The 21884-nt window shown below is 42.2% G+C and overlaps 1 protein-coding gene, 1 long non-coding RNA gene and 1 other non-coding gene across 3 annotated transcripts; all 3 read left to right on the forward strand.

Moving 5' to 3' along the window:
• Window positions 1–10284: 10284 nt before the first annotated feature.
• LOC148665088 (zona pellucida sperm-binding protein 3-like) lies at window positions 10285–12249 on the forward strand. Its single transcript, XM_088630925.1, has 7 exons — window positions 10285–10887; window positions 10989–11104; window positions 11177–11283; window positions 11362–11536; window positions 11614–11731; window positions 11930–12030; window positions 12108–12249. Exons 1-7 carry the CDS (start codon window positions 10330–10332, stop codon window positions 12247–12249), a joined length of 1317 nt encoding a protein of 438 aa, XP_088487051.1. The 5' UTR covers window positions 10285–10329.
• Window positions 12250–12352: 103 nt separating this feature from the next.
• Window positions 12353–12701, forward strand: LOC148665089 (uncharacterized). The gene is made up of 2 exons (XR_015937158.1): window positions 12353–12531; window positions 12610–12701. It is a non-coding gene; the product is annotated as an uncharacterized LOC148665089 (long non-coding RNA).
• A 6157-nt stretch (window positions 12702–18858) lies between these two features.
• Window positions 18859–18969, forward strand: trnal-caa (transfer RNA leucine (anticodon CAA)). Its single transcript has 2 exons — window positions 18859–18896; window positions 18924–18969. It is a non-coding gene; the product is annotated as a tRNA-Leu (tRNA).
• The last annotated feature ends 2915 nt before the right edge of the window (window positions 18970–21884 follow it).

Consider the following 21884-nt stretch of genomic DNA (forward strand, 5'->3'; position numbering starts at 1 on the left):
CTCCTGGAGATGATGTTAAATTAGTTAAAATCATGTGATAGTTGAAAAAGCTTAATACTTAGTGAAACAGCCAGCACAAATGGTTGCGTTTGTGATTATGTCACTTCTCTACTATAGCAGCGTTGATAAAAGACCCTCTGAAAGCAGTAAAGCACTGCACAACTGAATTCGTTGCTATTTGGAGAAATCCACAAACTCGTGTTTTTCATGTGCTTTAAAAGACAGCCATACTCACCGACAAAATAACGACACTGCAGCTGATTTTTTCCGAAGCACAGTTGACCTTTCTGAGCCAAATGATGAAGCTCACCCAGTGAATACTATAGCAGAAGGTGGAGGAAAGTGCAACTTTGTAACTACTGCAACCACAGGGACAACTGCAAGAAGCAGAATCAACTTCCCATCGAATGGTGTTGTTGTCTGAGGTACGCGATGTGAACGTGTGCAGAGAATCCCACAATCTCTTCAAAACTTGGACAAAGTATTTCTGATGGAGTGCTGTGCGCAAAGATTGAATAAGCTTTGCTCCTGCCGATGATTCTGCGTGAAAAAGCACAGCATTCAAGTTTCACAGAAAAATGCACCATGCCTACAAAACCAATTTAAAAAACAATTGCGGCACACTACGATTCACACTGACTCAAAAGTGATCACGGCAGATGTTGTTCCCTGCATAATGCTGAAGGGACCAAAGAGCATTGCTGTTGGGAACACAAAATGAGGCTTTTTTATGCCTTGATGTTAAGCTGACAAAGACTATCTTGAAACACCTAGTTCAGTCTCTCGACAGACTGTCAAGCAAAGCTTTTACCCATTGAACTCGCAATAGAAGGAAGGTCTTAACCCACCAACACTTAGCAGCGGCAAGATTCAAACCTAACCCAGCGAAGAAAATGGAGCACAAACCCAGCACTTAGACCACCCAGCCACACTCCCAACACCTTACTCTTTTGGAGAACGTCGGGTGGGTTCAGCTCTTGTTGTGCGATGCTTGGAAATGACTGCACCTTCATTTTCCGAGATGTTTCCTATCACTTCTTTGTCAGCTCTGAATATAGTGCTTCTTTGGAGCAGGCTTCAGACCTTTTATTTTATTTATAAAGGAGGGCGCATTCAGAAACGTGTAATTCCTGTTTTAGAAATACTTTGGCCGGTGTGTTTTATATAACGCACAAACAGTATTCTGATTGTATACTGTAGACCTGTGTAGCAATCATACTGGACGTGACTGGGATTCTGAAATGTTTCTTGAAAAGGTATTCAGGGCTGCTTGAATCTATAATAAAAAAGTGACCCGAAACTTCCTACCTTCCAATCACTGATGTAGCTCTCCCTAAACCTGTATGTGATGTTTTGCAGATGTGCAATGTGCCTTTACTCCTGTATTAAAACTGACCTCTGTTGTTGGGCGGAGTTGAAGGAGAACTAACTGCACAGAAAAAGTATGTAACAATAAAATGTTTCTACACTTCAAAATGTCCCTTTAAATCCCTGCTCACACACGTCGGTGTGGGGAGCGGGCAGGTAGAGAGCTTTTACAGATGCTCATGATGTTTCTCATGGGGTGTTACCTGCAGTAGCATCTCTCTCCACGCCTTTGGAAAGAAAAGAGTGGCTCCAGTGCAAGGTATGGTCAGAACAGCTGGTCTGATTGTCTTAGAAAACAAGAAATTAAAATCAACAGGGAAATTGAACAATACAGAAATCAGTGCAGTATACAATAGGAAGCAGTCAAACAAAATGCTCAGCAAAAATCGTAGTTGAGTAAATTGGTGGAAAAAAATATTTGTAAGCAAAGGAGAGCCCGCGCTGCGCGTGAAACACATCAATCGTTCAGCATTTCTGAAACATTTCATTGAATTGACAAAGAAGAGCCTTTAATGAACTATTCTTTACCCCTCTGTTCCTACTGTATTTAATACCACCATCTATTGTCTCCTCTAACTGTGTATTCTCATCCTGCTTATCTTGTGTATTATTTAACTTTATTGGTTTCATTCTGTAAAGCGCTTTGGAAAGCCACCTTTAAAGGCACTACAGTATATAATGTAAAGATTATTATTATTATGATTAATAATAATGAACAGTGCATTTAACACTGAGCACATGCGGTCCTTCTTTGCAAAGGATTGCAAAGGTTGGAAATTAGCCTTTCACTCGTGTTGTTGAAGATCGTATCCTGGCTTTGTTGCAGGAAATGTCTGGATGCCATCACCGGATCAAGGAGAGGATCAGGGTTTTGGGAAGTCTTTTTGATGCCTGACACTGTGTGTTGTAACGGGTGTCATTCTGGACCTAAACAACAGAGAACACTGTTGAAATCGCTGAACTGCCTAGCGGACACTTTGTCACCTTCTTCTGACCTGTATTTAATGCGATTCTCTGAAAACTTGGCACGTTATATCTGCTACCTTTATGGAGGGCACACTCATAAGAATCATAGATTCGATCACAAGCATCTAAAAATGAGCATGAGAAAATGACATCACGCTATAAGGCTGAATGGCACAAATTCTCCTGTTACTTCTGCAGCAAATGTGTGTTTTTTGCTTCTTAACACTGAGATAGTTGGAGATATTTGGCAGCAGTGGGATTCCAACTCACACCCCCAAAGAGACTAGAGCTTTAATCCAGCTCTAAATTAAAAACTGGGTGACTTGTAAGGGGTGGTAGGAGAGGAAAGGTATAAATGCTTCTTTTTTGGACAAAGTCTTTATCTTTACTAAAAGAAGGAAAGAAATATTTGATTATTATTTTTTCACCAGTTGTTTTGATCAAATTATTGTAACGCAGTGCCATATTAAGGTATAATATGTACATGAACGTCATGTCTGAGTCGATGATGGCAGCTGAGTATCACTGGAGGACAGTTCATCATGAGTGGGTAAGCCTGCATAATGAGGGAGAAGAGATCGGCCTCTCTGACGCAGTGTCCAGTGACACTAACCTTCTGTCCTACTGTTCTCTACTTATGTAGAGGGTGAATGTTTATTTAGGTGAATGTTAGGTTTCATTCTTGTAAAATATTTCCGAGCACTTTTTTTGTTGCTGAAAATTAATCTTGTGCATTTGAATTAATTCCGATATTGTCACCTAATTCTATACATTGTTTCATCAGACTAGAACTTTTATAGGAGCTCAATTGCATTTATGAATTGCATAGTGATATTATTTCTTTCCATTTAAATACTTTAGTCAAAAATGTAGAGAAGGTGCTCCTGTTTTCACCATTATAAGAACTGTGATGCACCAGTAATATTTACTCTCACAAAAGTATTGTAATTGTATTGTTCTGTTCTGTAACAATCTTGAGTGACACAAACCTTCTGTTTTACAGCACTACACTTCTCCAGAGGCCAGTTCAGCACACAAGGATCCTCAGTCAAACAAACACTGCAATCGCTTGATAAACGCCATTTCTCATCCTTTCTCTTAGTGTCGGTGCTACTATTGTATGCAAAGGAGGCGACTTGACAATTAAATCTTAAAGAGAGTCTTCATGGAGGTGTGCGTCGGCAAGCTGGGCAATTGACTGGGCTTGTGAAGAAACCAATCTCATTCAACAACCATACAAATTGCACAGCTTAAGGCACATGAAGCGAAATCTGTGAGCTGATTGACACATAACAATGTCACTTCACATTATTTGCAAAGTTGTTTTGCTTGTCTGACCACCTCTTCCTACTTCACAGTGAGCACATATATTTCAGTTTCTTTCCCCCATGTGGAGATGTATCCACTGCCAAAACTGCTGTCTGATTATTTAAATTATCTGTAAAACTGTTACATGACTTCATCTAATTGTAAATTTATAAGACGGTCTATGAGACATTTGTTAGAGTAGCTGAATCCCAGGGCTCGTATGGAATCACACACAGACGGGTCTTCTGTGTGATCTGAGTCCCACTGCCCAGAGCTACAGACTGGTCAAATGGTCACTATTGTAGACACGACCATCGGACCATCGGCTACAAATAATCAATATACTGATCATAGTGTCACTACTGGTGTTTATTACATAAATACTATATATAAATAATAAGATAATTCCACACTCATATGTGTTATAAAACATTTATAAACATTTTGGGAGGCTGACATACAGTAAAGAAAGTAATACTGAAGGGCTGGAAGTCCTGGAAAGCGTTAATAGAACCTTCTTTTTTCAACCTGGAACAGAGCCCACAACTGCCAGATCAGTGACCCCTGAGCCCAGTTCACAGAGAGGAGAACCAGGGGCTCTTCTATGTCTCTAAGAGGGCTGGGAGGAAGGATAAAAGGGGGAAATGTGACATGAGTCCAGGCTGTTCTGTCTGATATTGTTCATGTAGCAGCACTGATTGTCTGAATATCTTCTGGTTCTGGATTGTGAGGATAGAGAGCAGTACGGAGTTGAGATCCTGTCTGAGTGTGAGTCTGAGCAATGAATCTGACTGAGAAAAGAATAATGATTTTTTATTCTGCCTGAGAATTTTCCTGAGAATTTTTCCTGAGAATTTTTCTTCTTTTCCAAGTGGTGTTACATCCCCTTCAGATACTCTACACAGACTGCCAGAGAGAAGAGGAGAGAGAGATGGACAGATAAGAGCACACACAGCAAGAGACACATACGTCTTGATTTACTTTGAAGCAAGTGTTCATTTCTTTTCAGGAACAAGTTGTTTTTGAACTTCAAGAAATTCATACAACTTCTGAAAGATAAAATACAAATCTTGCTTCTCAGGACAGAAGAAATGCTGCAAAAAAATGCCAGTGATTTGTGAAAAGCAACGGGAATGTGTCCCTCTGCAGCTGTTAAACAAAGGGCTGGTGGGTCAAACGCACTCAGGGACGCGGTTCAGATTGTGATGATGTAAACATAATCTCCGCTAAAAATTGAAGGGATTTGTTCGCAAACCCTCTTGAATGTTGCAGGAAATCTTCGTGTTTTACTCGTGTGCAACTAAAACAAGTAAACAATTCAGTACCTAAGTCAATGTCCAAGAAAACCATCCTCACGTGTGGAATTTTTCTTTAACTGGCTGTTGGGAGAATTCATTTATACACCCGTTGTATCCTTAGCAAAACTATTTTAAAATTAGAACACAGATTTGTTGGAGAACTTGACAATCCTTGACAATCATTATTAAATGAGCATTATAGAAATGTGCGTTGATATTTTTAATATGTACCTTAATTGTAATATACAGTGCCTTGCGAAAGTATTCGGCCCCCTTGAACTTTTCAACCTTTTGCCACATTTCAGGCTTCAAACATAAAGATATAAATTTTTTATTTTATGTGAAGAATCACCAACAAGTGGGACACAATTGTGAAGTGGAACGAAATCTATTGGATTTTTGAAACTTTTTTAACTAATAAAAAAATGAAAAGTGGGGCGTGCAAAATTATTCGGCCCCCTTGCGTTAATACTTTGTAGAGCCACCTTTTGCTGCGATTACAGCTGCAAGTCGCTTGGGGTATGTCTCTATCAGTTTTGCACATCGAGAGATGGAAATTCTTGCCCATTCTTCCTTGCAAAACAGCTCGAGCTCAGTGAGGTTGGATGGAGAGCGTTTGTGAACAGCAGTTTTCAGCTCTTTCCACAGATTCTCGATTGGATTCAGGTCTGGACTTTGACTTGGCCATTCAAACACCTGGATACGTTTATTTGTGAACCATTCCTTTGTAGATTTTGCTGTATGTTTGGGATCATTGTCTTGTTGGAAGATAAATCTCCGTCCCAGTTTCAGGTCTTTTGCAGACTCCAACAGGTTTTCATCCAGAATGGTCCTGTATTTGGCTGCATCCATCTTCCCCTCAATTTTAACCATCTTCCCTGTCCCTGCTGAAGAAAAGCAGGCCCAAACCATGATGCTGCCACCACCATGTTTGACAGTGGGGATGGTGTGTTGAGGGTGATGAGCTGTGTTGCTTTTACGCCAAACATATCGTTTTGCATTGTGGCCAAAAAGTTCGATTTTGGTTTCATCTGACCAGAGCACCTTCTTCCACATGTTTGGGGTGTCTCCCAGGTGGCTTGTGGCAAACTTTAGACGAGACTTTTTATGGATATCTTTGAGAAATGGCTTTCTTCTTGCCACTCTTCCATAAAGGCCAGATTTGTGCAGTGTAAGACTGATTGTTGTCCTATGGACAGACTCTCCCACCTCAGCTGTAGTTCTCTGCAGTTCATCCAGAGTGATCATGGGCCTCTTGGCTGCATCTCTGATCAGTCTTCTCCTTGTCTGAGCTGAAAGTTTAGAGGGACTGCCAGGTCTTGGTAGATTTGCAGTGGTCTGATACTCCTTCCATTTCAAGATGATCGCTTGCACAGTGCTCCTTGGGATGTTTGAAGCTTGGGAAATCTTTTTGTATCCAAATCCGGCTTTAAACTTCTCCACAACAGTATTACGGACCTGCCTGGTGTGTTCCTTGGTCTTCATGATGCTCTCTGCGCTTTCAACAGAACCTTGAGACTATCACAGAGCAGGTGCATTTATACAGAGACTTGATTACACACAGGTGGATTCTATTTATCACCATCAGTCATTTAGGACAACATTGGATCATTCAGAGATCCTCGCTGAACTTCTGGAGTGAGTTTGCTGCACTGAAAGTTAAGGGGCCGAATAATTTTGCACGCCCCACTTTTCATTTTTTTATTAGTTAAAAAAGTTTCAAAAATCCAATAGATTTCGTTCCACTTCACAATTGTGTCCCACTTGTTGGTGATTCTTCACATAAAATAAAAAATTTATATCTTTATGTTTGAAGCCTGAAATGTGGCAAAAGGTTGAAAAGTTCAAGGGGGCCGAATACTTTCGCAAGGCACTGTATATATATAATTGCTTTGATATGGATGTTCATTTGAAGGAATTGAGGAAACTATGAAGGATCGCAGAACAACCAAAGATACATTTGGGCATCTGCTATTGGTAAAGATTAACGAATACAGTAAGTGTGAAGCTTGCACATACACGAGAGAAAAAGATCAGTTTAAATACACTTCATTAGACTGACGGTGTGTATAGCAATGGATGGTTCCGATACATCGACCTCTGGCCTTCTCGCTTCTGCTGCGCCACTCTGCTGACAGCTGTCGTAGTGTGATTCAACACAACTGCTCTATCTTTGCTTTCTAAAAGTGCGCCCGAGATGAAAAGTTTCAACGGCAAACACAGACGTCACTTTGAGCACTTGGTCTTTTATAGTACGAATCATCACACGCTGCTCTACATGGGCGTGTCTTCAAGATCGTTGAGAACCAAACCTTCTGCTTTCCGAGGCAACTGATTCTTTCCTTGTTAATTCACAAATCTTCAATGGGAATCAGTGAAACGAAAACCAAACACATGTACACACTCGCGTCCTAGCCTGAAAGAAAAATGATGGAAGCATTTGAGAAATAACAAGAGTAGTCTGAACAGCTCCAGTCTATCAACTGCTCTACAAAGTGATCGCTACTTCCACACCCAGTTTATAACGCTGAAAATGATTCAGGAAGCACAGCAAAGTTCTAAAAGCAGTGGTTGAAAAGCGTCTAGATACATAAAATGACAGTTTCTCAAAAGTAAAATCTTAAGCTTTTAAATATTGTCATCCATATATTTTCGTTTTTCTCTTTTTTACATAACACGCTTTCGAGAAATAGACTGTCTTGTAATGAAGGCTGCATTAGAAAATGTGTGTCTAAATTAAAATCGGGTTTATGACTTCTGCGTTTTTCAGCTTTCTTAGCGCTTGGGTCTCGATTCAGATATTGCAATGAAAGCAACAGAGGAGTAAGTTTTCCTTTTCTAAATCAAAGGTGATCTGCTCACAAGGAAGTATAAAAACTTCAGCGTTTACTTTTTGAAGACCGCAAATTGTCGAAACACTATTGCTTCATAAGCTAATAAGTAAGGTTTCTGAGCACGCATTGTATTACTAATGCTGTTATTAATAAAAAAAAAAGCTTAAATTCACATAATGGAATTTGGACGGCTCAAAGTAGTCTATTCTTTGTACAACTTTACTTGCCTGCTGAGTAGAGTTTAAAGCAACGGCAGCAGAAGTAGCAGTAATAGCAACAACGTGGTTAGAGTGTCATAATACACTCTATGAAATTATTGCGGCTTCAGATCGTTTTGTTCTGTTGAAGCTGCCTACAGGCTCTGAATTGCTGACATTGGCTGTGATCTTTTTTCAGGTTTCATGAAATTCTTCACATATTTGAAATATTTAATTCGGGTTCGCCTAATACACGGTGCAAACCGTACCTGTAGCAGAATGCTGTGGCACATGAAGCCGTTTTGTTTATCGGTTGTAAGGATTTAGGAGCGTACTACAAATCGAGCAAGCGAAAAGAAAGTTAAACAGGAGTCACTTTTTGGATTGCTAATTCATTGTGCTCTGCTCGTCTAGGTTCAAATCCTATCCTTGTCATGGTTAAGGCCTGAGACGTGTGTGTTTTTTCTAAACGGTGTTTGCATTTGTTTCCTCTTTACTCCTGTAAACTCAGGATTTTTTTTCCTTGGTGGCAACAATACGCTTCTGTAAATGGTAGACTCTGCTTTCAAATTAGCTGCACCAGGCATTCGGATACAGAAAAACACAGGGATTTAAAATTCAGGAATATGAATGGCCAATTGCTTACAGCTAGGGTTTTTACGTTTTCTTATTTAGCGATTTGTGTATCAATCTTTTAACAATTCATTAAAATGCTAACAATATGTAAAATCTAAACAACAGCACCGTTAAATGCTGGGGAGACAGGTAGTTTTTTTTTTTCCATCAGATGCCAATCTCTAATGCTGTGTGTGAGAGCTTACGTACCTTTCCTTTTCTCACATTTTCTGACAACTATTCCAAAGGGGCACCCTGTCAGCTCCTAATACTTTTTAAAAGTCTGCCTGCATGTTTGATTATTGTCGTTTTATTTAGAAAAAGTTCAATATTGATCATAACTAAAGAAAATTAGGATCACGAATAAAAAAAGGGCTGAAGATGCGAGTCGCTCTTGAATCAGAGCTGGGCGACACGGGCTTCTGTTCTGATATGATTGTACGAGAAGCAGGAGGAATCTCTTCTCTCCTATGGAGCATGAGCTGAATCAGGAGGGAGACATTTCGTATGCTCGTGCATATGTTAACACATGACCTACATCGTAAAACTAAATTAAAAACTAACATTAAGTTGTCAAAGACATTCATTTATATACAAACAAGAGACTGACATAGTAATGATTCTACATTAACTTGTCCTGCACTGATCAGACTAATTGAAATGTATGAAAGCCCGTTTCCGCCAGGGAGTTACAAAACAACGCGCTATGGTATCGCAGAATTCCGACTAAGTAACTCAGAATTGCGACTTAGTAACTCACAACTCCGACTTTATATCTCACATTTGCAACTTCGAAATAGCCCATATTTCATTGTCTGTCCTTTTGTTATTGTAACGGATTCGGGTTCTAGCTAGCAAGACCTGGGTTTGAGCCAATAGAGTGAGGCACGAAGTAGGGTGGGAGCGGCGAGGGCACAAGCCCTAGAACCCGAATTCGTTAAAATAACAAAAGGTCAGACAATGAAATATGGGCTTTTCGAAGTCGCAAATGTGAGAGATAAAGTCAAAATTCTGAGTTTTTAGGTCGCAATTCTATGATTCTAAGTCACAATTCTGAGATACCATAGTGCGTTTTTTTTACTCCCTGGCGGAAACGGGCTTCCATAGGTTCTCGGTGCTGCGAAGCAAAAGCAATCTCTGGAAAATCAGACAAATTATTATCAGATCATGTCAAAAGCTGATCAGTATTTCTTTACTGGGAAGCAAAGAAATGCTTGTATTACACATTTTAATATGACATGCAATTACACATGAAAAATAGTAAAATTATTTTCATTGCGGTACGTGTTGATAGAACAGCCCCCTCGATAAAAGAAAGTGTGGACGGACGTGTCGCATGTTCCGTACTCTGTCTGACAGCGAGTTTAACACACTTTCCTCGGAAATTAGAAACTAATTGAACAATAAATTAATCTGAGCAAATTTTACACGTGTGGGTGATTTAATTCTGTCGAAATTGCGTGGAACTCCTCCGCTGAGGTCAGATACACACGGGAAAATGTTCAGGCGGCTTCACGGAGTCCCGCCTCAGACTGAAATCAGGTTCTAATTAGACGCTGAGAACAATCCGGATCTCTGTATGTAATTGATTGTGTTGATTGTGTGACCAGGTGTGCGGTAACAGGTCCTGCCAGTATAAAAACTTAGTCACCGCGTTCACACTTTATGCTTTCTTGCTTCAACACAGTTTTGTGGTTTACTTATTTTACTCCTGTAGCAATTGAGCGGGACGTTAATTTGGCGATGCGCTCGTTTCTCTTTATGCTGTGCCTGTGCACAGGGGCCGGGCTCCCCGCACTGGTTTCCGCCGGGCCGGCTGGCTGGGACTCTCGGGAAATGGCGCTCCAGGCCGACCTCCCGGTTCCTGAAGACGCAGCCCAGTTGGAGGACTTGAACCTGGCAGATGCGCCCTCCGAAGACCTGTCTGCAAACGAGAACGACTCGCAGTCCTTGGCTCCCGACTTTCGCCGCCTTCCCGTGTCCAGAGACGCGTACTCGCCCTACTTCGACAAGGAGAAGATGAAGCCCGAAGCCGGCAGCCGCCCCTTACCCGCCTACATCAAGAGCGTCCTGTTTCCTCCCCAGCGAGGGCGGCAGCCGGCTCGCCCGGCCATCGGGGGCACTCGAGGAGTGGCTGTGTGGTGTGACTCCAGCAGGATGTATGTGAGGGTCAGTCGGCTCCTGTTCGGCTTCAGCTGTCGGCCATCGGAGGTGACCTTGGGCAACTGCAGCGTCAGCCGAACCACACGCAGTTACTTCTACTTCATCTACGGGCTTCACGAGTGCGGCACCGAGCGATCGGTAAGCAGGTCTTCATCTACAGGCAGTGTATCGATGTGAGCTGTAGGGCCAGTGTCGGGGTTGCCTTTCCTGGGAATATCCCTTCCTCTGTGACCCTGCAGGTTGTCCAGGGCCGCCTGGTGTACTCCAACACTCTCCGCTATGCCCCGCCCTCCTCCAGTGCACCTGTGCATCGCTTCATTCCCTTCTCTGTGCCTGTCAAGTGCTCCTACAACAGGTAGGCAGGGCTCTGCTGCTGAGAAGCCGCTAGGAAAGTGTCCAGATGCCCCTCATCCCCTCTGTCCTGCAGGTTCCACTACTCCTACAAGGTTGGCTATGTCCCCACGTGGGCCAGGAGAAGGACCTTCTTCAAGGACCTGAAGAACAAACACAGCTTTGTGCTGCTCACCACCAACTGTAAGCTCCTTGAGCGAGTGGCTCCTCCTGCCTGCAGGGGTGCTGTGTGCAGGTGTAATGCTGCCTCTCTCTCTCCAGCCCGCTGGGTCCGGCTCTCTCCTAAGGATGAGTACTTCCTGGGTCAGCCCATGTACTTCCAGGCCACTGCCTACTTTGCCACAGCAGAGCAGAGGCTGTACATCCACTCGTGTTACGTAACGGAGAAACCAGACCAGCACTCCCAGCCCCGTTTCCCTGTGATCGACAACTTGGGGTACGGCCCCTTCTGGGAGGAGAGGTGGGCAGGAGCCCCGAGAGCCTGCAGGGGTTCATCCTTGTCCTTGTCCCCAGGTGCATGGTGGACAGCAAGGCAGATGGCTGCCTGTCCAGGTTTGTCCTCTCCAAGCAGAAGGATGTACTCCGCTTCACAATTGATGCCTTCCTCTTCCAGAAGAAGCTGTCCAGGAAGGTACTGCTCTCAAAGGCTGCTCAGCCTTCTTGCTCTACTGATCCATGGTCTGCTTTCACATCCATGATCTAAATGTGAACCAGACTGTGGCAGCTGTAGTGCCTAGAGCTGCCAGCTTGCCTTCACTGATGGCAGAAGGTCCTTCTCTGTCCCTCTATTGGCCTTGATCCCTTAATGCTGTGACCTTCCCTCTTGCAGCATGAAGTGACTGAGCTGTACATGCACTGTGTCATGGCTGTGGCTCCTGCTAAAGCAACACCAGGGACCAAGTCCTGCACCTACAACAGGGAGGCGAAGAGGTACTTCTGTGAGGAGCCTGCTGAGGGTGCTCTGGGACATGCCAGGTGGAGGCCTCACCTGTCCTCCTCTCCTCCAGGTGGGAGGAGCTGTATGGTGACCATGAGGTCTGTGCCTGCTGTGAATCCAGGTGTGCTGGCAGTTGGAATGAAGGTGGGTCTGGTTCTCTATCCCTTGTGGATGCATCTCTGCCCAAGAGACAACCATGCTTGGACAACTGAGGAATGATCCCATGCTGGACAAAGAGACTGTGTAGATGAGTAGACTGTGGGTCTCTGGGTATAGCGGATCCCTCACTCCTGGGTGCTGCTTGTCCACAGGTACCAGGAGCCTGGTGACCAGTAGTCGGGTGGCTGTGGCACCAGTAGAAGCTCCTCTGGATGTGGGAGCTGACTGGACTGAGGATGAGGAGGGAGACCCTCAGAGCTCCAGTGAAGATGCAGAGAGCACCAGTGAGGATGTGGAGGGAACAGAGGACTTTGGAGATGTTGGCCAGTGGACAGGTAGGGTCTGGCAGGAGGAGCTCCTGTAGGGGTGGTGTCCTGCAGTTCAGCTGGATTGTTCTCCTTCTTTCTCCCCAGGTGCCTGAATGAAGGCTCCAGCCTGGCCCTTGTGACTCTCCTGCCTCCACTTGCCTTGTAATGGCAACATTTCAATAAAACTGTGAAAGACCCTTCTGCCTGCTCTTGTTTCTTTATGGTTTATAGGTTTGAATGGGGTGGAGGAATTCAAGGGAAGTGAGACCCATTAATCAATGGAAGTATTTGTGGGGGTTCCCCTTTCAAGAATGCTTCCCGTATTGCTGCCAATGAGGACTCAAAATGGCTGGAGTAATAAAGCGTTGTAGTGGGGGAAGATGGCCGCACTATTCCTTGGGCAGGGCAGTGTGATCTTTTACTGTGAGAGAGACGGAGGTGTTCAATATACTGGAAATCCTCCTGTTTCCGAGATGGGTAGTGCTTATGGAGTGTGAGTTGCTACTGTAGTGCCCAGTAAGAGTGAGATCTGGTGTCCTATTCTAGGCTGCACAAACTGACTAAAAGAAACGCAAGGAAGGAATTGTCAACAGGGGCTTGGTGTAAAGTAGGCCTTCCCATCCTTAGCAGAGGAACAATTCTGGTGCACAAACATCAGTGAATAATTGTGCAGTTAGAATCTCTGAGATCTTGTCTTATGGGTGTTGGTTTCACAGTAGTGGTATTGGACAGTCATGGGGAAGTATTAGGAGTGAGACTGGAGATCCCAGTACTTGACTGGGAAGGCGGGTGTTCACAACTACCTCTGCCAGCAGCACAGACTGTGTAGATTGAGATTGAACGCTTACTACACAAAGCCTCTCCCCTGTTTCAGTGTCCCATGTCATGAATTTCAAGTGAATCCTAGTCTTCCTTTGTGACTACCTATAATTTGCACAAATCCTGCTGGCCCACTAACACTGTCAATTCTTAGCCCTACTGCAGTGCCCTATTAAAGCTTCAAGGATTTAGGCTAAACTATTTTATATAATGGTTCTGAAGGTGGCTTCTCAAAGCACTTGACAGAATTACAATAAGAATACACAGGATAACACAATTCCAATAGACAGAGGAGACCATGGATGGTGGTACTAAGGAAAGTAGAAGCAGAGGGCTAAAGAATGGAACCAGTTCAGTAAAGGCTCTTCTACAGAAGAAGGTGTTGAGTCTGAATTTGAAGGAGTTTAGGGACGCTGACTCTGCTATCCTTGGGCAGAGAGTTCCAGAGCCTGGGGGCATAACAGGAGAAGGCCCTGTCACCCATACAGTGTAGACGGGCTTGGGGGACAGTTAGGAGACCAGAATTAGAGTGAAGGTTATGAAGTGGAGAGTAGGGTGATAATAGATTAAACTGCAACTGAAATGTGAAGGCACGTTCTACAGTTTATGCAAGAAAGGGTAATGTTAGGCTTTTATGGGACGGGGGTAATGGCAGCACTTTTGAGGACTGTTGGTACAACAGCAGTGCTCAAGGATTCATTTCTAATATTGAGGACAATGGGTTATATACCCATCGTTATTACCAAAGGCTCAGAGACCTTTTGATATATAAAAAGACTCCTTTCCACCACTAATTTATTCAGGTTTGGTTCATTTGGGTTTTATCAGTTAAACATTTAATATTGTATGTCAGTTTGTTGATGCCTGTATATCACAGTGATCTGCACACACACCTTTGACTGAATATAGGCTGCCAAACCTCTCCAGCAAACTTATGTATCACGGTAGGTACACAAGAAGTTTATTTGTAATAACAGGGTTGTTGGTGCCAGTAGTCAGATTGGGTCAATTGCAAGGTAAGAACAGCATCGCATTAACTGGAAATGATCCAGAGATTAGCATGCAGCTCTGTACGCCAGATTAATACCGATTTGCAACTCGCTCGTCTGCTGACTTTAGTCCCCTGCTCAGTAATCACAATGTTCCCAATTGCAATGAGCCCAAGGAAACAGCTGCTGCTCTCTAGAGGACACTACAGGACAGGACTAAGTACAATTCCTGCAATAGACTAAGCAGTTTAGTGCCAAACTAATGGAACACTGAATCCTATGGGACAGTTCCGAATGTAGTAACAGCTTAATACTGAAATAATATCGTAAACACCTCGTGATCTTAAGAATCTGTCGCTGTTAAAAAGTATTATAATAATAAGCTAAAATTGTACTGCAGCCACAACACAGTGGACTTGCAGCTCCTGTCCTGATCATACAGAAAGATGTCATTACTATAATACCTGTTAACAAACAGCGCCTGCAGTCTGTGAAAGAGAGCTCTGAGGTGAATATTCCTTGCAGGGAAGTGAACTGTAAACAAGGCAAATACATCACTCAGATGAGGAGCAACGACTGTTGCTAAAGAAAGTGAGCGAGGGTACACCTATAGTAGTTCATCCACAGAAATTCAAACATAAATTTGTGACGCACCAGAGTACCGCAAAGCTAGAAGCGTGCCTTCAACTGGAGTACTGTAGCACAACTGTTTATTTTTTAAAGTAATATTAACTTATTCCAGGCGTTCATCTGGTTTAAGAATACAAATCGATGCCTTCAAATAGACCTTTAACAGTCCTTTGATGTAGAATTAAGAAAATGGGGAATTATTTGATCCCATTCTCAATCCAGTAGTTTATGGACAGGCGCTCTCAGCGGACTGTGCGCAGGAGTGATGGGTGATGTGGAATTCTATGGGCTCAGTGGGACTCCGGGAGTCAACTCGGGGCTCTGCTGTAGATTCCTGTAGAACCGGTGTGAAATGATAATGTATCGTTGGCTGGTATTGTTAATGTAAAGTTTACTGGTACATTTCGGCCAAAACATATTTTCTTTCTTCTTTTTTTCAGCATGGAATAAACCTATTACTTGTTCCTTTGCAGCCTACGCATGCTGACGCAGCTACCCACCTGAACTACAAATTGTATGTTGGCCGTTCCGTTACACTATATTGATGAATCGTACAAGATCATAGGATCTATAAGCCTGAAGACTTGTCTTGTACAGTGCCCTGATAAAAATCAAATTAATTACACTAATTTTTATGGAATCCCATTTCCGGTAGTGAGGCTTCCATAGTACACGGATGGAATAGTGGATGGTGGGCTTTTAAATTCTTTTTTTATTTAAACACCAGAAATACAAAAACGAAGAAAGAATATGAAATAAGATACAGAAATAGACACTTCACATCCAGAAGAATTCACAATTATAAAAGCTGAAACTTATACTTTTTAAATATTTCCATTGTATGTCATTTTTTACTTAAAAAAGAAACTCTTCTTTAGCTCAGCTGGCAAGGCCTGGGTTCGAGCCAATGCAGTGAGGCACGAACTAGGGTGGGAGCGGCGAGGGCACAAGCCCTGGAACCCGAATCCGTTACAATAACAAAAGGACAGACAATGAAATATGGGTTATTTCGAAGTCCCAAATGTGAGATAGTCGTAATTACGAGATATAAAGTCGGAATTCTGAGTTTTTAAGTCGCAATTCTCAGTTACTAAGTCGGAATTCTGAGATACCATAGCGCGTTTTTATTTTTACTCCCTGGCGGAAACGGGCTTCCATAGAAATGGTCAGATTCAGAGCCATTGCAGTTCGTGCTAATTAGAACAACGCCAGAACTGAACCCTCAGCACCGTACTGACTACTGAGCACAAGATCAGCTGCTCGCCAGCTTTGTTTCGCACAGTTTTGCATTGCTATTGAGCTCAGAGCAGGAGCTGATCTTCAGACAGTCAGATGCGTTATACATTACGTCACTGGCCCTAATCTTACGGTGCTCAACTGCACCATAGTGACCTCAGCGCCACTACTAGTAATGCATCGCCCCCGGCCAAAATTGCTTAGTAAAAAAAAACGTTTTCTATACTGTCTGTTTAAAAATATTATATCTTTAAAAATGACAAAGGGTTTGTGTGTCGCGCTAAAGTTTCGATTCATTTCGAATGCAAAGAAAAAACATTTTCTTCCAAGAAATCATAAATTTGTCTCATCCTCCATACTATAATTCTCTCTTGTAGTAGTAAAGCATTTTGAGTCAAACCGAACAATATATTAAAGGAACAAGTAATAGGTTTATTCCATGCTGAAAAGAGAAGAGAGAAAACACAACGTTTCAGCTGTGAAACCTTCTTCAGGTTTGTTTTCTCTCTTCTCTTTTCAGCATGGAATAAACCTACAATATTACTTGTTCCTTTGCAGATACGCATGCTGAAGGTGTACCAGCGCGTGCCTTTATATCGCCAGCTTCAGTCTTGCCTGTAGCTGCGAGAAGGTTAAAAGCGTACAAGTGATCTGTCTTTCGTCAAAATAATTGCTGGAGCAGCAGGACGTAGAGTACCATCCAGCAGCTGTAGATGGTGCTCGGGTAAGCGCTAATTCTGTTTTCAGCACAGGGAGCAAGAATGAGCTCAGTCCGGCTCCCAGCAGAATCCATTCTGGTTTGGTTGCTGTCAGACTGTGCATCTGAGGCTTTTTGGATCGCAACGTGAAAAAAAAAGAACAAAAAACAATTGCTCACATCGTGTTACTTCCTCCAGAGGAAGGGAAGATATCACTTTAAAAAATCAGAACTGAATATTTGGATCCGGGGCCTCATACTTATCAAATTATTAAAATAATAATTATTTAACTATCAGATTGTGTTTCTGCAACATTTCATGCACAGTATGCCGTATTCAACAATAAAACAACAGTCACAACGAGGCCTTTACACCCAGTCTGGGGTATTTTCCCCTTTTATATTTTTGCCACTTTATATCGAACCTGTTATACTCCCAGAAGTGCGCAGTAGCTTATACTTAATACAAATATACAATTCAACGCTGGTATAAACAGATGTGTGCCATGTCTGCCTTTGTAAGCATTTGTTTAAAAAATAAGTTCACAATATGTTAAAAACACAAAAAGCACAAACTTAATAATACAACGATACAAAATCAAATCCAAATCATAAAGCCAATTAAGTACCTATCCTTTAAAAACAGAGAACACCTTTATATCTAAAATAAAAATGTGACATTTGTATCTACTTTTGAATTACTGTACAAAGCAGACAGAGTAGTCCCTGAATTCAAAGATCAGATCTTGGCCAAAACAAGACAATCAGACATGAGCTGAATTCGGAACAAGAGCCTCTGCTTCGTCGTTTATTGAGCTTTTGATCAAAGTCTGAGTGAAAAAAGATCAGCTATTTTAACAAAATACACAAAGGGCACCTTCCTTCAAGCCGGAGTCAAACTGGTGACCTAAGGATTCCCTCTTGTTTCAACTACAGTCCTCCACTCTACCAACTGAGTTATCAACAGATGTCAGGAGCTGCTCTCTGGCACATACTGCCCAATGTAGTGAAATGTTCCGGATGATTTAAATCCCAGATTGACATCGTTTCCAACTCGTTTCCTTAGTCTTGTTTACCTTGAATTTAAGCCACAAACCAGGATTCTACTGTATAAACTTCCGGAGATATTACAAAATGTTTGATGGAGCATCAATCATTCCAGGCGGAAATTGACTCCTTTTTCTTTCTCGAGGGATCATATTAAACATTTAATTTGGATCGAGAAGAGGATCACCATGAGACACAAAACAAACAGTTTCATTCTGTCTTTATTAGAATCTGTATCACAGCTAATGCATGTAAAGCCTTTAGTATGCGAGAGTGAGAGTTCAGTTATGCCAGGGAGTGTGAGAAAAGAGAACTGAAATTTAGTAAATTAATATTTAAATAGAGTGTAAATCTTCAAAGTGTCACTGCAAAATTATTACAGGGGTCTACCAGCTGCCGGACGTACTTGTTTTGGGACTATTTCCAATAAGTACCACATTAGTAGTTGTGTGTCCTTACTGGTATCTTTTAAACATTCAGTTATATACAAACGGGACAGAGACACAGTAATAATCCGATTTTAACGTGTCCTGCATTTTAACTTACTGAACAGATAAATTGAAATGTTCTGATTCAGAGCCCCTGCAGTTCGTGCTAATTAGAACCACAACAATACTCCTGAGTCCTGAGCACCACACTGAGCAAAGGTTCAACTCAACTCTGACTTTGTTCAGCACAACGTGTTGTTGCAGTTGAGCTCAGAGCTGGAGATGATCTCCATATTCTACCACACTAACTAGTCCTAAACGTAGTACACACTTTTTTAAAACAATTTAAAATATTACACAAAGGCTGTAAAGCACACTCTAAATCGATCCGAATATTTGATTTCCGTGATCCGTTTAGGCAACATTAGGCAACGTGGTGTTTCTCCAGCAAAACATTTCTCAGTTTTGTGAACTACTGGTGCTTTTAACACCCCAACTTACATACCTCGTCAGGATGGCCGAGTGGTCTAAGGCGCCAGACTCAAGGACTCCTGTCTTTCCATTGTTTGGGTGTTCTGGTCTCTGAATAGAGGCGTGGGTTCAAATCCCACTCCTGACAGCTTTTCCCTCTCTTGCATTTTTCCTGTCTTGTGCTCGCTGACAACGACAGAAAGAAGAAAACGGAGAAACCGGCTTGCGGGCACATGATGGGCAGGGAAATGCTTCGTGAACACTTCAATGTGATTAGCAGAAAGTCAAATAGGCTTCGATTTCTCCCTTAGGAACTGTTTGGGGTGCCTGTAATCGAGTAAAGATTTACGGTCAAGGTATGCATTCAAAGGTGAAAGACCGAAATATAAATCCAGAAGAAGATGTATTAAAACATATTGTTTTCCCTGCGGTTTCCCCTGTATTTCATTAAATGTGGCATTGTGAAATCAGCCTGTAGCCCTACGGAATGCAGCCACTCTCCCGGTGACAGCGGCAGGAGCCGAGAGGATTAAATCAGAGCTCGAACAGAGAGTTTAAAATATATGGGCAACTAGAACACAGATCATAGAACATTTTTATTAAACTTTCCTTTGTGCTCGGCCTTACTGAAGTATTTTAGCTGCATTTTAGCTTCTATTTATATACTTTACAGTAGATAGTGTTTAGTAAGAGAAGAGAGATACAAGCGCTAAACCCCCACAATAACCAAACCTTAACTAAAGCAGGAAGATCAGTTTCTGCTCGAGACAGCCGTTTTCTGAACTGTAAATCTCCAACACTGGCTGGAGAGGCTGTGTGTCCGGACTCAGAGGTTGTATAAGAAAAGACTCTGAGAGCTGCAGGTGCGGCTCATTGCTCTGCGCTCCCCGTGCGGAATGCGCGTGTCCTCCCTCCTTCATTACCTTCATACACTCCTCTCAAACCACAGCAAACTCCTGAAATATTTTGGTGAACAGATACTGGGTCTTTCTTTCCGAGATATCATAGGCAGAAACAATAAACACTGTGAAAACAGGAAGGTATTCTGATCGTATAGAGAAATGCGCAAAAATACATTTCCTAAAATCCAATAAAATCTAGTTACATTCTGATGCTATTCTGATGTATCTGAATAGTTTTGGCACAGTTGTTACAGCAAAGAGACAAATAAACTTTTTTTTTAATTTCATTCAAACTGTAGTTTTGAAAATGTTTTTTCAGTTCTCTAAATAATACAAACACAAACACCCGTTGTAAGCGTCTGACCATTGATATTCTTGAATTATAAGCCCGTACACACGCTGGCAGGCAGTTCAGCGAATATGATGCCCCTGCAGGGGCCGAATATTAGACAGACGTATACATACAGTCATCGTGTGGAGTTTATTCCTCCTCTACCGCAGTCTTTGCCTCTTGTCACATTTGCGCTTAATTGTCGATTTTTTGTATAGAACACCGAATATCTTGAGGAAGCCTGTCAAGCGAAGACTGATGGATTATTGAGGTGCAAACACTGGTTCAAAATCAACACCCTCTGCTATTGCCGTTGTTTCTTTGATAGTTTCTTCAAATTCCTCATCTGACCTTCAATATCGAGGGATATTGAGCATAATACCATACAAATTGTAACTTTCTTTTGATTGCCAGTTTTATTAAAATGCCATCCCCTTTTACAGTTATTTTAGATGTTTGGCAAGGCGTAATATCCCCCCTCTCACCCTCAGCTAAAATATTTTAAAAGTACAACAACATTACATTATATTGAACAGCACTTCGGTTAACATTTATATTCAAATTAAGGTAAATATACGAAAATAGTTAAATAGTAAAATAGAACTCCGGCGATCTGTTGTTTTTGCTTGTCAAGTTCTCGAACAATTTTGCATTGTTTTTTAAATTACTTTAGCTGAAGATGCAACGGGAGTAGAAGTGAATTTTCCAGCCACCCATTGGAACATAAATGAACATGGGTGAATACTATCTGCTTGGAAGTTGCCGATGTCGGTAATTATTGGAAATTCCCGGTAATGTTGACTCTTTTCTCAATTGTTTACTACTGCAAATATCAAAATAGTTCAGGTTTTGCGGAAAAATAAAATTTTTGCGGTGATGATGTTTACTACAGGAAGAAGTGCGTCCCTGGGTGGGTTCAAAACACCCACCTTTGGGTTAATAGCCGAACACGCAAACCGATTGCACCACAGAAATGCTTGCACCTTGCTTTTTTTTTCATTTACATGCTTTTGGTGAACAAAAAATTCGCTCACATTTCATCTTTCGTAAGCTATATGGTTAAAAAAAAAGCAAGATGGGTTCCGCAAAGGAAATAAATACACGCATTAAACCAAATCAAGACCTCTGTGAGTGTCCCAAATTACATGTTCTGTAAAACAAGACAGGAAGAAAGGTACCACTGGAATTCGGATCCAGTATCTCCTCTTTATTAAACATGTGTTTTACTCAACTTTGTCATGGCGCTGGCAGAGCACTCTTCTTTTATAGCAGCTTGGACACACCGCCATGAGACATCTGCGTTCGGTGTGCGTTGAGCCTACTCATCAAGCAAGTTGCCTCCTTTAATGCACTAGCAGCCCCGATGGTAAGAGACAGGATGAGAAATGGCTTTTATCTGTCACTTTTCATGTCCAAGGAGATCAATGTGCTTTCCGTGTACAACAGGGTGTCCTCTACACCCGCCACTGAAGCATAGCACAGGCTTGGTGACTTGACATCTCCCAAGGAAAATAGTGAAATTACAGGTGGAAGAGGAAAATGACCCTCAAGAATGCAGAAAGATGGTAATCTTAATGGCACCAAATCATGTCTGAAGGGAGTGGGTTTCTAGGTGAGGTGGCTGAGTGGTTAAGGTGATTGACTACTAATATATTGTGCTCTGCATGTGTGGGTTTGAATCCCATCCTCATCAGTGACAATTTCTTTTTCTTTAACGTAACCTTACATTTGCCCATAAAGTTCATATATTTTTCTGTAGCCGCAAATCCCCAATATTTCTGCTGTCTCCCGAGAAACACAAGCGTGGAGTCAAATCATATTAAATAACAC

This window comes from Lepisosteus platostomus, chromosome 5, assembly GCF_059453375.1.
Source record: "Lepisosteus platostomus isolate fLepPlt1 chromosome 5, fLepPlt1.hap1, whole genome shotgun sequence".
Taxonomy (NCBI): Eukaryota; Metazoa; Chordata; class Actinopteri; order Semionotiformes; family Lepisosteidae; genus Lepisosteus; species Lepisosteus platostomus.